The sequence below is a fragment of the Dromaius novaehollandiae genome, chromosome 5, assembly GCF_036370855.1.
Source record: "Dromaius novaehollandiae isolate bDroNov1 chromosome 5, bDroNov1.hap1, whole genome shotgun sequence".
Classification (NCBI taxonomy): domain Eukaryota; kingdom Metazoa; phylum Chordata; class Aves; order Casuariiformes; family Dromaiidae; genus Dromaius; species Dromaius novaehollandiae.
The window spans coordinates 70,490,017-70,504,453 of record NC_088102.1 but is presented as its reverse complement, the minus strand read 5'-3'; the positions used below and the strand labels follow the sequence as shown (position 1 = coordinate 70,504,453).

Sequence of the window (14,437 nt, the reverse complement as noted above, 5' to 3'; positions counted from 1 at the left end):
TCCCCTCTGTATGGCGCCCCCAGGCGGAGGCGCACGGGGCCCCTCTGGCCCCCCTCTCTATTGCGCCCCCCTCTCTATGGCCCCCCAGGCGGAGGCGCGCGGGCCCCCCCGACCCCCCCTCCCGGCGGCACACGCGGGCGGGCGGGAGGCGGGGGCACGTGGTCGCCGCGGCCACGCGGCGCCGCGGCCGCTCTAGGCGGCGGCGCTCTATGGCGGGGCGGGGCGGGGAGGGGCAGATGCAGCGGGGGGCCGGGCGCGCTCATGAATATGCAGCGCGGCGGCGGCGGGTGAGCGCGGGCGCGGCCCGGGGGGGGGTGGCGGCGGCGGCGGCGGCGGTGGCGGCGGGGCTGCCCCGGGCGCGGGCCGGTGCCGCGGGTGGGTGGGAGGGAGGGAGGGAGGAGCGGGTTGCCCGGGGCTGCCCCGGCGGCGCGGGCGCTGCCCGGGAGCGGGGCAGGACGGGGCGGGGCCGCAGCAGGGCGGGGAGCGGCGGGGGCGGGGGGCGGCGCGGAGAGCGGAGCGGCGGCGCAGCGAGCCGCGCCGGGGCCGCGCGGGGCACCGGGGCGCTCCCGGTACGGCCGGGGGGGAGGAGGGGGGGGCGCTCAGGGCTCGGGAGCGCTCGGCACCGGCGGGGGGGGGGCGCTGGGGGGGTCTGGGGGGGTCCCGGGAGGCCGCGCCCCCCCCCCCCCCCCCGGGGCGCCAGCGCGGCCGCGGTGACCGCAAATCGAGCAGGGGCCGCGTTGCCAGGGCGACGGGAGCAGGCCGCTGCCCCCCCCCACCCCACCCCCCCCGCTTGGGGGTCGGGAAGGGCCCGGGGGGGCGATGGCTTCCAGGTGCGGCCCGCGGGTCCCGCTTGGCCGGGGCGGCGGGGCCGGAGGCGCGGGGGGAAGGCGGGAGCGCGGGGAAGGCCGGGCCGGGCCGGGCCGGGCCGGGCGGGGAGGAGGCACCGAGCGGGTTTTTCCTGTCCCCGCAGCCTGCGTGAGTCACGGGAGCGCCGGCGACGCCAGCGCCCGCCCGCCCGCCCGCCCGCCGCCTCGGGACGCGGCCCGCTGCTCTCCCCGCCGGGCCCCGGCCCCCTCCCCGGCATGAGGCCGCTGCGGGGCAGGTGAGCGCGGCCGCCCCGGCGGGGTCGGGGGGTTGGCGCGGCTCCCCGGGCGCTTGGCGTTACGCGGAGGCCGTTGGCACCGCGTCCGGGGAGCTGATAAGGGTTAACCGGGGGTGTTGGTGCCGGCTGAGGGTAGGCCGGGCATCTCGGGGGTTGCTACAGGCTGACTCTGGCTCGGCGCGGTGTACGGGGCTCGGCGCGGTGTACGGGGCTCGGCGCGGTGTACAGGGGCTCGGCACAAGCTCCCCGAGGGTGACACGCTGCATGCGGGTTGGTACAACCCAACTGGGGGGCCGGTGTTAACCTGGTACAGGTTAACAGGGGGTGTCAGGCTGTGTGCGGGCTGGCACAGTGTTCAGGGGTTGGGACAGGCAGACTCGGGGCTGGTACAGGCACCTGAGGAATCAGCACGGTGTTTGGGGAGGGGGATCACAGCACGCAGAAGTTAGTCTAGGTTAACAAGGACAGGGTTCACCCAAGCCGGGCTCAGCTTGGCGTGTGAGGGGTTTACGGAAGCGGGTGACGGGTGGTACAGGCGGACTGGGGGGTTGACGCAGCGTTTGGGGTTACTGCACCGTGCCACGGTACAAGCGAGCTGGGGCTTGGGGCGAAGGCTGGTACAGGTGACGGGAGGGTTGGCAGCGCGACGGGGGTTGGCGCGGGGCTCGAGTGCCGCTACAGGCGGAGGAGAGGGTTGGTACCACGGTGCAGAGGGGCCGGCACGGTGTGAGGCTGGAGGAGGGACGCAGACGCCTCCTAACACCTCTCCCCCCCCCCAGGGGCTGACCGTGCACCGAGTCCGCCGAGCCTCAGCCCGCCTTTCGCCATGGCCTCCCAGCCGCAGCCCCTGCACCCCCCCTTGCCCTGCGCCGCCTCCAAAGGCAGCGGGGGGGCCGGGCTGGCGGCAGGCAGCCCCGAGACAGGTACGTCCCCGCGCCGGGCTGGGCCCAACCGGGCTTGGGGGGGGGCGCCGGTCCCGTCCGCAGCGGCGGCGGCGGGGGGGGGGAGATGGCATCCGGCCTCGCGGGCCCCCCCCCCGTGAGAGGGGTTTGCCGCTCTCCGACGCGCCGTTTGCCTCCCGCAGGCGCCGCGCGGCCCAAGCCGCCCGTGCGGCCCAAGCCCCGCGTGCCGCCCAAGCCCGCCGTGCCCGCCAAGCCCTGCCTGCCGCACCCGCCGCCGGCGCCCCGCCACCCGCGCCCCGAGCTGCCCTCCGCCGAGAAGATCAACCGCCTCGCCGGGCCCAAGCCCTACGCTGCCGGCGGCGGCGGCGCCGGGGGGGGCCTCAAACGCCCCTCCTTCAGCGTCAAGGCGCCCGAGACCCCCAACGGCAAGGGGCTCCCGTCCCCTCCGCTTTCGGCCGCCGGCGACTCGGGTCCGGCCGCCGCCACCGCCGAGCCCCCGCCGCCGCTGCCGCCCTCTCGCAAAGGGCCGGCTCCCTTCAAGGTCACGCCGGTGCCCGTGGCGGCCAAGCCGGAGCGCTTCCCCGGCACCACCGTGGAGGAGATCCTGGCCAAGATGGACAGCAAGGAGGGCCCGGGGAGCCCTGACCGGGCGCGGCTCTCCCCCTTTTGCCCCGATGCCCCCTCTCGCTTCGGCTCCAAGACCTTCGCCGCCTTCCGGATACGCCCCAGCGGCGAGACGGATGGCGATGCCCCCGGCGAAGCCCGCCGGGCCCCCCAGCCCGCCGGGGCCGAGCCGGGCGCGGGCGACGACGGCTGCCCCATCCCCGAGATGAGGTGAGCGGCGGGGGTCCCGGGGGGGGGGGGGGGTGCGCGCGGGGAAGGGGTCCGCCGCTCCGAACGGCGCCGGAGACGGAGTAACGGGGATGGGGAGAGAGCTGAGGTCTGGTGCCCGGCGCGAGGAGGATGTTTCTCCTCGCCAGACGGTGCCTCGAGCTGCCTCCGTGGGAAGGCCGGCTCGCCGCGACGGCTCGGGGCGGTTTCGTTGGAACCGCAGGAACGGGCTGTCCCGGCCGAGGAGCCGCTTCCGCGCTCGCGGCCCTCCGAGGGCCGGGCGCCGAGCCAGCCGGCTCGGCCGGGCGTCGCTGCCCCCGGGAAACGCTCCCGTCTCCCCCCGCCCCGCGCTGTTTTTCGCCTGCCCGCCCGTGCCGAGGCGGAGGGACCCCGGATCCGCGGGACTCCTGGCCGCCGGGCCTCCTGGTCCGGAGCCAGCGCTTGGCTGCGCTCCCGAAAGCCGGGCACCTCCGGGAGCGAGGCAGGGGCTATTTAAAGCCAGAGTGTGAGAAACTTGCTCTCCAAAAGACAGCAAACTTTCCGGAAAGGGGATTGCCGCTGCTTTCCCCTCCCTGTTGCAATCAAAAAATTTCGGATTCGGTGCCCGTTTCGGGCGGCGCTCGGAGCGGATTAGGGGCCTGTTGCGGTTCAGCCGGCAGCTGCCTGACGCTTCGCTCTGCGGGCAGAGCCGCGCGGTTCGGGGCCGGGAGGCGCGTTGGCCGGCGCGTGCGAGGCCTTGACCCCTCTTCCCCGTCTCTCTCCGGCAGCGGCTCCCCCCCAGCCGGCCCGAGCTGTGCCGGGGCCCCCCGCGGACGCTGGAGGCCGCCTTCCCCCCCTGACGTGAGTTCTCGCCTCGCCCGCCGGCGCCGCGGCCGCTCCGCTCCTGGGCTCTCTCCTTCGGGGCTCTCCTGTCTCCTCCGGGGCTCCCTCTCCGCGGGGTGCGTGGCTCTCCTTCCTCCGCGGGGCGCGGGCCGTCCCGGGGCGCCCAGGCGGCCCGCGCTGCCCCCCCCCCCTCCGGCTCCCATACCGGGGGGGCCGGGCGTGGGTGCGGGGTCGGGCCGGGGAGGGGGGGTTAGCACCGGTGCCAGGCCGGGGGCAGGGAGCGGCTGTGAGTCACCCCGGCAGCGGGGATTTGGTGACCTGGCAGGTATGTGGCGGGGCGGGCCGGGCCCTTTCGGGCTCCCTGCCAACCCCCCTGCCCGTGCCCGGGCTGGTGGCAGCGCCCCGGGGCTCCCGGTGACGCTGAGGGTGGGGACGCCGGGTCCCCCCCCCGGCCCCCCCCTCTCCTGGTGCCCAGCGGGGTGGATTTGGGGTTGCAAGGGGGGGGGATTTTTACGTATTTTGACTTCCTCCCGCTTCAGTTCTTCCTCTCTTTCTGTCCATCTCCGAGCGCGCTACGGGGGGTGGGGGGTGCTGGAGGGGGCCGGGGGGGGGGCAGCTCAGGGCTCCGGGCATCGCCATGCCCCGGGGGGGCAAGGAGCGGAGACGGGACCCGCTGGGAAACTGGGAGCTGCCTGGGCTGAGTCAGGCGGGAAACATCCCTGCTGCCGCCAGGAAGCGTGGGCACCTCCTGCCCTGGGGTTTGGGGGCGAGGGGGGGGCACCGATGCCCGAAATGGGGGCTGGCCCCCGTGCGCTGGGGGAGAGAGGGGCTGAGATTTGGGGGTGGGAAGCCCGTGAGGTTCCCGCCGAGTGACTTGCCCCCCACCCCGCTCTTTCTGCAGCTCTGCTCCCTGCAGCCAGGCCCCCTCGGCCCCCCCGGCTCCCCGAGGCCCCCCGCCTGCCCGGCCCCGGCTCCGGGAGCTCCCTTCCGGCCTGCCGAGCTCTCCGCCTCGGCCCCCGGCTCTCCCGATGCCCCCCCGGAGCTCCCGGCCCCCGGCTCGCCCACCCCGGCCCCCGGCTCGCCCGACCCCCCCGCCGCCCCCAGCCAAGCCCCCGGAGCCCCCTCCTCCGCGGCCGAGCCCCGGCTCGGCGTCTCCCGCTCCCCCGGCTCCCCGCACACTCCCGGCGAGGGATCCCCCGACACCGCCAGCCCCCCGACTCCGGGCACTCCCGAGCCGCCCCCCCGGGTCACTTGCTCCCCCGGCTCTCCCGAGGCTGTCGCCGGGTCCCCGGGTCCCCCCAGCCCCGAGCCGGAGCCCCCCGCTAGGGCCTCTCGTCCCCCGGGCTCCCCGGAGGGACCCGATGACTCCCCGGTGTCCCGGAGCTGCCCCGATGCCTCCCGGGGTGCCGGTTTCAGCCCAGTTTCTCCCGCCCGAGACTCGGGGCTCCGGCGCTCTTCCGAGGGGATGTTGCAGCCTCCGACGCCAGGGCAGGGCATGGGGCAGCTGGGGGGCTCGCTGAGCGCCCTGCCCCGGCCCGGGGCCCCCCCGCCGGAGCGCTCGCTGGGCAGCGAGTCCGGCTGGAGCCTCTCCCAGTCCTTCGAGTGGACGTTCCCCTCGCGGGCGGCCCCGTGGGGCGCCAGGCGGGTGGCTTCCCCGCCCCGGTCGCCCATCCGGGAGGCGGCCGACTCGGGGCTCTCGGACGAGGGCGAGTCGGACGGGGAGGGTCCTGCCCCCGGCCCCCCCGGCTCCCAGGGCGACAGCGGAGCCGAAGAGCCCGGCCCCGAGGTGGCCGGCAGCCAGGCGGCAGAGGGGGATCTGTGTCCGGGGGGTCCCGCGGCCCAGCGAGAGGCCGAGGGCTCCACGGAGGAGGAGGAGGAGGAGGAAGAGCGGGATGGCGCCGCGCTCCGCTCCCCGCTCCGCGTGACGGAGCCCGACCGGGACCCGCCTGAGGATGCGGCCCCGGCGGCCGAGTCGACCTGGGAGCCGGCGCAAGCGGGCGGCCGCCCGGCAAATCTGCAGGGCCCCGGCGGGCCGGGCCGGACGGCGGGATCTGCCGACGCCTCGAAGGGCCCCGATCCGCCCGCCGACCCGGGCTGGCTGACGGAGCTGCTGGCGTCGCCCGGGGCCCACGGCGGCGCGGGGCACGGCCCTCCGGACGCAGAGGGGCCGGAGGTGAGGCGCGCGGCTCCGCGCGGGAAGGGTGAACGCCTCTCTCCGCGCGCGCGTCCGTCGTCGTCCCCGCGCACGCAGAGCGGTCGGACGGGTTGGGTGGAGCCGGAGCCGGAGCCGGAGCGTGCGGCGCCGGCAGGGAGAGCCCGGGTGGGGCGGGAGCCGCGTGCGCGGCCCGCCGGGGAGCCGTGGCCGGCGAGTCGGGCACCGCCGCCGTCCTCCGGAGGCTGCTGGCCCACCTGGAGCTGCGCGACGAGTTGGGGAGGGCTCGGGCCGGGCTGGGCGCTGGGAGTATCCGGAGCCGGCCGGCAGCTCCCGGCCCGGGGAGGGAGAGGGAGAGGGAGAGGGCAGGCAGCGGGATCTGCCCGCTCCTCGGGAAGAGGAGCCCTGGCGTTTGTGCAGCATCCCCTGGGCATCCAAGGACATCCCCCTCTCCCGTTTTCAGACTGTCCTCCCCAGTTTTCCTCTCCGATGGGCAAACAGGGATCACGTCCCCGCTCCCTGACCCTTTCCCCCCCCCCAGGACCTGCTCGGCTGGTCGCGGAAGGACCTGCGCAGTGAATTCGGCATCGGGGGATCTCGCCGAGCCGGCGCCTTTGACTGGACCCACGACGCCGCGGCCGGCGAGGGAGAGTGGCCCGGCGAGACGGAGCAGGACCGGGAGTTCGGCGCCAAGTCGAGCTGGGACGGCGCCCGCGGCGGCGGCGGCGGCGACGCGGAGCGGCGGGACGGGGCCTTCGGCAGCGCCGAGAGGGACTGGGGCAGCGATCGCCAAGGGCCGGAGCTGCTGGGGGAGACGCGCCTGGGCGGCGCTGACTGGTGCAGCCCCCGCGGCCCGGGCGACAGCTTTGACGCCGGCGAAGCCAAGTGGAGCGCCGGCTACGGCTTGGACGGCGCCGGCAGCCCGGAGGAGATGGGCCCCGGGGAGGCCGACTGGAGCAGGGCCTACGGCGTGGGCCGCGGCCGGCGGCAGGCCGAGGAGCCGAGCTCCGGGCAGCCCGGCTGGGCTGGCCGATACGGCTCCGGGGACGCGGAGAGCCGGGATGGGGACGTCGCGCCTGCCTGGCCTGGCGACTACGGCGCCAGCGACGCGGAGGTCGAGGGCAGGGAGATCAGCCCGGACTGGGCCGGTGGATACAGCAAGAGGGACGCCGAGACCAAGGACGAGGACTTGACGCTGGGCTGGGCTGGCAGATGCAGCACGGGGGACCCCGGGACCCCGGAGAAGGAGTTTAGCCCCGGCAGGCCGGCCTGGGACAGCAAATACAACACTAAGGACATGGAGAGCCAGGACAGGGAGTTCAGCCCCAGCCGACCGGCCTGGGACAGCAAATACAGCGCCAGGGACATGGAGACGCAGGACAGGGAGTTCAGCCCCAGCCGACCGGCCTGGGCCGCTGAATACAGCGCCAGGGATATGGAGAGCCAGGACAGGGAGTTCAGCCCCAGCCGACGGGCTGAGGGCAGCGAATACGGCGCCAGGGATATGGAGAGCCAGGACAGGGAGTTCAGCCCCAGCCGACCGGCGTGGGACAGCGAATACGGCGCCGGGGACGTGGAAACGCGGGACAGGGAGTTCAGCCCCAGCAGAGCAGCCTGGGCCGGTGAATACAGCGCCAGGGAGATGGAGACGCAGGACAGGGAGTTCAGCCCCGGCAGGCTGGCCGAGGCCAGCGAATACAGCCCCGGGGACATGGAGAGCCAGGACAGGGAGTTCAGCCCCAGCCGACCAGCCTGGGATAGCGAATACACCCCCAGGGAGATGGAGACGCAGGACAGGGAGTTTAGCCCCAGCAGAGCAGCCTGGGCCAGTGACTACAGCTCGACGACCCCCAAAAAGGAAGACGCAGAGTTCAGTCCCGGCCGGCTGAGTTGGGCTGGCGAATGCAGCGTTGGCCAAACCGAGCCAGCAGATGTTTTTGGTGTCAGAAAAGGAGACTTGCCTGGCTCCTGCGCCCCCGATCATCCGGCTCGAGAGCCTGGCTGGAGCAGCACCGACAAGCAGGAGAGCGGTACCATCGGCAGCAGGGACTGGGGCGAAGAGCTTGGCCTTGGTGGAGCTGAGCGCCAGAACCAGTTCGGCATCATCGGGACAGATCGGGTGCCGGATCCCTCCAGGGCAGGAGCTTCGTCGGACAGCCCAACACCTTGGGCCGGTGAAATTAGGCCCAGGGAGTCGCAGGAGCCCCTGGAGCCCCGGGAAACACTAGGAGACTGGCACAGGGATCTCTCCTTCAGCGGCTTGGATGCCCCCAGCTGCCTGGGCCCCGGTGACACCGGCAGCAGTGGACTGGGCCAAACGGCCTGGGATCAGGGCCCGGGCAGCCTGCCTGTCCCCGGCAGCTCTGCCCTGCCCAGGGAGGCCGGAGCGGAAGAGCCAGATTGGAGCCGGGACGTCGGCTGGAGCGTGGAGCTGTGCGACGCCTCGGCCGAGGCCGGGGAGACGGAGGCCGGGCGCCGGGAGTGGGCCAGCGCCTTCGGCGCCCGCTGCGCGGCCCGGAGCTGGGACTTCGGCGCCCCGGAGCAGAGCGGGGGAGCCGGTGCCGGCGTGGAGGACGGGTGAGGAGCGTGGCCGAGGGGAGGGATCCTCGCCCCTCGGGGCCGTGGCGCGGGGCGAGAGCCTTGGGAGGGTTTCAGCTTGTCCCGGCGGGATCTGCCGTCGGGGTTTGCGGGAGGGGATGATGCCTTTGGGACGTGCTGTGCTGGTCTCCCTCCGACGTGGGGAGCCGCGCACGAAGGTTGGGGCTTTGCAGGGTTCCCCCCGCCTCCCGAGGCGGTGGCAGAGTTAGCGTCGTGCCCTTATCTTCCCCTGCCAAGACGTGGGAACCCTGTAACCTGATTTCAGCCAAATTTAAGGGGTTGGGGGTTCCCAAAACGATAACGTCCCACAAACTGCATGAACGTGAGGATCCCAGGGGACTGGGACATGAAGCCCCCCTGGCCTCAGGAAGGCCCCAGCCTGGTTCAACCTGTTATTAGACAGCGGAGAACCCCCACCCGCTGCCTTGGGAGCCGCCTGGTTTCCTGCTGCGAGCTCCTTCCTTTGCCCAAGGGAAGGGGAGGGAGAGATGAGCTTCCTCCTCTGGCTCAGGAGGATTTATGGCTCCTCCGGGAATTGCTACCTTTCCTTGGCCGGACCTCGTGTCGCACCTCCCTTCCCCACCCCTGCGAGCTCCTCTGCCCTGGGGACGTTTTTTCGGGAGGCGGGAGGTGGCCCCCGATCCCAGTGCCGCCTCCTGCCCCATGGGGCCCCTCGGTCACCTCCCACCGGTGCCTGGGCCCGGTGTCCTCCCGGAGGCTGGTGACCTCCTTTGGGGGTCTGACCCCTCTTTTGGCACCTCTGCCCCGTTAAACCCGACGGGGAGCGTTGGCCTGAGCCCTCTGCGGCTTCGGTGCTCCCCGTGCCTTCCCCAGCCCCCCTAAAGCCCTGCCGACCCTCGGGAAGGGGGTTTGGGGGCACTTCCCAGAGGTGCCACCCCCTTGGTGGGACTCTCCCCCATCTGCCCTTGGCAGACGACATCCAAGGGGAAAGAGAGTCCTGGCCGCCTGGGCTCTGTCCCCAGCTTGCCCCGTGTCTGCGGGAGCAGTGTTTGGCCCTCCCTGTGCCTCAGTTTCCCCGGGAGGGTGCTGGGAAGCGGTCGAAGGCTCACGGAGGTGAGGTGAGGTGAGGTTCGGGGCGGGCGTTCGACTGGAGCGGGAGGAACTGCGGGGGTCTCGTCTTGTCTCCCCGAGCAGCAGCCCCGCAGGCGCCCGTCTCCCGGACCGCAGCCCGGCGCTGGGGGATGCTCCGGCCGACCCCCTGGCCGCGGCGTTCCCCCTGGACGAGCCACCAGCCCCGCTCCGGAGACGCAGCTCCACGGACGAGGGGGACCTGCCCGAGCTGGCCCCCGCCTCGCGCAGCCCCAGGGCCTCCCCTCCGCTGCCGGAGGCCGCTGGTGGGACCCTGCCGGAGATGGAGAGCCAAGAGGCCCCCTCGGACCACCCGGATGGGAAGAGGCCACCGATTTGGGAGGAGAAGCGGCTGTCCTGGGACGCCCCTCAGCCCGAGGGACCCGGGGACCTCTCCGGGCAGGAATTCACCTTCCTGGAGGTGAGCGGGGGGTGGGCAGCCCCCTCGTACAGCCCTGGGGGAGCCCAGCAGTCAGGGAGACGCTTGTCTCGGGGCCCCGAGCGGTTCTTGTCCCCTCCAGTCTGCCTCCCTGGAGAGCCGGGCTGCAGATTTGGGGCCCCCCAGCGCCGCCTTTCCCTTCCCACCTTGTGCCGCGGGGGCCTGCGGGCCCCCAGGGCTGGCCGGCTCGGCGGGATGTGGGTCTGGGGGCTCCCCGGCGCTCGGCGCTGACCGTCTCCGCAGGACACGGAGCTCCTGGACAGCACCGTGTACCGCAGCAAGGCCCAGCTGGGCCGCAAACGGGGGCACCGGGCGCCCGCCCTGCGGCCCGGGGCGGCGGCGGAGGGCGACAGCTGGATCTTCCAGGACTCGACAGGTGAGAGCCCGCGGGACGGTGACGGCCGGCCGCGGCCAAGGCCTCGGCCCGGCGCCCTGGCGGTGACGCCGTGCCCCTGCCCCCCCCCCGCAGAGCCCCGCGCGGCGGCGGCGGCCTCCTCCGACGAGGAGGCGGCGGAAGGACCCAAGAGCCGGCGGGCGCGAGCGTCGCCGGCGGGCAAGGGCGTCAAGGTGCCGCTCTTCCCCGGCCTGAACGCCTCCGCCCTCAAGGTAAGGCTCGCCGGGGCCCCGAGCGAGCGGGGGGGGGACGTGTCCCGGCGGGCATCTCTGCCCCCTTGGGAGGGGAGGATCGGGGGGGGGGGGCTTGGCGAGGGGAGGGGAAACTGAGGCGGGCTGCGAGTGCGGGGATGCGATGGGAGGTTTTTGGGGGGGGGCGCCGAGCGCCCCATTTCACCCCCCTCGACGCCCCCCAGGCCAAGCTGAGGGGCCGGAACCGCTCGGCCGAGGAGGGGCCGCAGCCGGGGGACGGCAAGGCGACCCCCGCCAAGGAGCCCCACGTGCAGCGCTCCAAGTCCTGCAAGATCCCCAGCTTGAGCGGGAAACCCCTGGCGCTGCCCCCCAAGCCGGAGAAATCCTCAGGGTGAGCGTGGGGGGCCCGGGGGCGGTCGCCGTGAGCAAGGGGGACACGGGGCGCCTGGGGACGGGGGCTTGGGGGGCTCCTTGCTGGGAGGAAGAGAGGGGGGGGACTGCGGGGATGGGTGTGCGTGCAGGGTGGCTGTAGCGTGTGTTGGCCAGGGAGGGTGTGCAGTTGGGGGTTGTTAACGCCTTAGCTGTACCTCCGTGCGACTGTTGCTGGAGGTGTTTGCCTTGGCCCAGGGGTGTTGGTGAGCAGATGTGCCTGCGGGTTTTGGGACAGGGGAGGCTGAAGCTGTGGTTGTGGGGAGGGTGCTGAAGGCTGTGAAGGTGTTGTGGGGGTGTTACCCAGCTAGGTGCCTTGGCGAGGGCTGTAGCTGGCGGTACCTAGGTGCCCGGAGCAGTGGTGAGTTTGTGGGGGGGTTTCCAGGGGCACAAGAGTGTTGGGGGTGTTTTAGAGGAGTAAAGGGATATTAGTGGGTGCAGGGGGGGTTGGGAGTGTCAGCGGGCTGTTGACAAGGGTGATGGTTGCAGATATGCAGAGGTGTTGGAGTGTTGAGGCTGTTGGCAGTATCGGCAGGGTGTTAAATCACAGCAGGACAGCGGTGTGGAGGTCTCAGCAGAGCGATGGGTGTGAAGGGGCCTTTGGTGGGGTGTTAAATCACAGCAGGACAGCGGTGTGGAGGTCTCAGCAGAGCGATGGGTGTGAAGGGGCCTTTGGTAGGGTGTTAAATCACAGCAGGACAGCGGTGTGGAGGTCTCAGCAGAGCAGCGGGTGTGAAGGGGCCTTTGGTGGGGTGTTAAATCACAGCAGGACAGCGGCGTGGAGGTCTCAGCAGAGCAGCGGGTGTGAAGGGGCCTTTGGTAGGGTGTTAAATCACAGCAGGACAGCGGTGTGGAGGTCTCAGCAGAGCAGTGGGTGTGAAGGACCTTTGGTGGGGTGTTAGAGCACAGCAGGACAGCGGCGTGGAGATCTCAGCAGAGCGGTGGGCGCGAAGGGGCGTTGGGATGCTGGAGGTGCTGGTGGAGCTGCAGAGGTGTCGGGTGTAAGGAGGGTGCTGCGGGTGTAGGGCAGTGTCGGGGGCACAGGCTGGCGTATGGAGATCTCCGCAGGGTGTTGGGGTGTCGAGGGGTGCGTGGCGGTCTTGGGCAGGGATACAGGCATCGATGGGGTGTTGGAGGTACCGGAGGCTGCGCGGGGGCGTCAGGGAGAGGCAACACAGCGTCGGCAGGGCGCTGGAGGCCACGTCGGAGCGGGACCCGGCGCTGAGGCCGCCGGCTCTGGCGTGGGCAGGCAGGGCCGGAGCGGGGAGCCGGGGGGAGCTTTGGGCCCGGCTTTCCCAGGGCCGGTTGCCTGGGAGCGCGGAGCCGCTCCACCCTAAACAGTGCTTGGGCCAAAGCCCTTAAAGACGCAGCCGTCTCGGCTCGGCCGGCCCCAGTCCCGCTCGCTTCCGGCTCTCCGGCCGCCTGATCCCGCTGGAGCGCAGGGAGCAGCCGGAGTGGGGCCAGGCCCCTCTTGGCCGGGTCCTGCTGCACCCTCAAGGCGGGGGGGCGGCTTGGGTGACGTCCCCAGCGTTTTGGGGGGCTCGCGCCGATGCGTAACGCCGCCTAATCCTCCCCTCCTCGGCTCCTCGCAGGTCAGACGCTTCCCCGCCCCACTGGCTGCAAGCGCTGAAGCTGAAGAAGAAGAAATCTTGAGCCGATCCGACGGGGTGAGCGTGGTGGAGGGGGGGGACAGGCCACGGCCCGGCCCCCGCGGCCTCTCCGCACCCCTGCCAGAGCCGGGTGCCCCCCTTCCCCGCACCCGCCGGGGCTCCCTGACTTTACCGCTGTGTTTCTTGCAGGCTCTCTCTCCTGCCGGCGCGGCCCCGGGGGGGCTGACGGCCAGGCCCCCCCCAGGATCCGGCCCGCCCGCGGCAGGACACACACACACATCTATGCACTTTGTACGACGCTCGCGAGGTTCCTCCCCCCCTTCCCTGCCCCAAGCGGCTTCCTTCCCTCCCAGGCTCTCCCTCTGGCCCCCCTGCCCTTGTCCCCTTGTCCCCACGTCCCCTGGGGGCCCCGGGGGGCGAGGAGGGGGCCGCCCGCCCTCCCCACCTCCCGCTCTCCTATCACCCTCCGGACAAAGAGCAACAGGTCAATATTTTGGTGCCACTTTGACAAGACAATAAAACGGTTTTTTTGGTTGGTTTGGAGGGGCTCTGGTTCTTCTGCGTGCCCCCCCCCCCTCCCCACCCCTGTCTCTGCGGGGGGGGGGGGGGGGACCCTGGTGCGGGGACTGCCACCAGGAGGAGCTCTCAGCCCGCCTATGGCCGCAGCAGTGACATCTCGGCTCTGCACCGGGGCCGGGGGGGACACGCAGCTGTCCCCCCCCCGGGGACGCGTTTCCACAGTCAGCCCTGTTTGCACACACACCTGGACCCCACCCTGCAGTCCCCAGAGCCAAATCTGTGACTCGTGCGCTTGTCCCCGCCTGCGTCCCCCTGCACCCAGCGCCCTCTCTTCCCCGGCAGCCCCCCGGGACCGGGCGGTGGTCCCTCGCCTCCCCCTTTCCCCACGGGCTGGGACTGGGGGCCGGGGTCGTGCGGCAGGAGGAAGAGGAGGGAGGGATGCTCTCCATCCGGCTCAGCTCTCTTCCTCCCACGGTGGTTTCTCTGCCAGCTCCCTGAGCTGAACTGGCAGCGTTTCCCTCCCCTCTGCCCCACACGATGCCGGGCAGGGCTCGGGGGCAGCTTGGGGGTCTCAGCCCCTGCCCTCCAGGCAGCTTCATCTGCAAAACGAGTCCCTTGGCTCGGTGCCCCCCCGGCTCCCGGGCACGTGCCCCTCGGGGACCTCGCGCTGCCCCGGCCTCTTTTCCCGGCGCTGTTTTTTTTCCCGGCAGAGCCTAGCGGAAAAAGGGAGCAACAGATGGAGAGAGGTAGTCAAGGAGTTGTTGCTTCCCTGGTAGGATGTGAGTAACTCCAACTGGCTTCGGAGGAAGTCGCCAAATCCCGTGCCCAGGGAAAGCCAAACGCTGCCCTTCCTGGCAAGGGGCCCATCCCCGGGCGTCTGGGCATCCCCCGGGGCTCAGCACCCCCCCAAAACGCAAGGGGAAGCTGTCGGTCCCAGGCCTGGGGATGCTGCGGGGACCCTCTCCGCTGGCAGCCCCGGGAGGTGACCGTGGTGGCTCTCGTGCCCTCCTCCAAACCGGGCTGTAGCTCCCGCTGGCATCCGGCCCCCAACGCACCCGAGGGGCTATTTCCCCTTAAAGAGCGAAGCAAAACCCACCGTCCCCCCTCTCCGCTTGCCTCGATTGCCCCAGCTCAGGCCGGGCTTAACTTCGCTTCTGCGAAAAGCAGCCGCGCCGGCTCCTCGGCGCTTTGAACCGTCCCTCCGCGCCAGCTCGTTCGCGGGGGGGGTCCCGCTCGCTCCCGGCGCCCGCGAGCCCGCGCTTTTATCTGGCTCCCGACCCAAATTCCTCAGGGCTCGGGGGCTCCAGCCGAGAAGTTCTTCCCCCGCGGCTCAAATCGCCGAAATCTCTGCGGCCGTCC

At 72.5% G+C, this 14,437-nt stretch overlaps 1 protein-coding gene across 2 annotated transcripts; it reads left to right on the top strand.

Annotated features, from left to right (window-relative positions):
- Positions 1 to 479: 479 nt before the first annotated feature.
- TNKS1BP1 (tankyrase 1 binding protein 1) lies at positions 480 to 13,102 on the top strand. Of its 2 annotated transcripts, XM_064513265.1 has the most exons (13): positions 481 to 569; positions 971 to 1,102; positions 1,882 to 2,025; positions 2,187 to 2,838; positions 3,603 to 3,675; positions 4,559 to 5,830; positions 6,351 to 8,386; positions 9,563 to 9,917; positions 10,179 to 10,311; positions 10,405 to 10,541; positions 10,745 to 10,911; positions 12,542 to 12,616; positions 12,749 to 13,102. In XM_064513265.1, the coding sequence occupies exons 3-12, from the start codon at positions 1,929 to 1,931 to the stop codon at positions 12,600 to 12,602; spliced, it is 4,983 nt and encodes a 1,660-aa protein (XP_064369335.1). In that variant the 5' UTR covers positions 481 to 569; positions 971 to 1,102; positions 1,882 to 1,928; the 3' UTR covers positions 12,603 to 12,616; positions 12,749 to 13,102. The 2 variants fall into 2 exon arrangements, with proteins under 2 accessions (XP_064369336.1, XP_064369335.1); XM_064513266.1 differs by lacking the exon at positions 971 to 1,102 and having other exon boundaries at positions 480 to 569.
- The last annotated feature ends 1,335 nt before the right edge of the window (positions 13,103 to 14,437 follow it).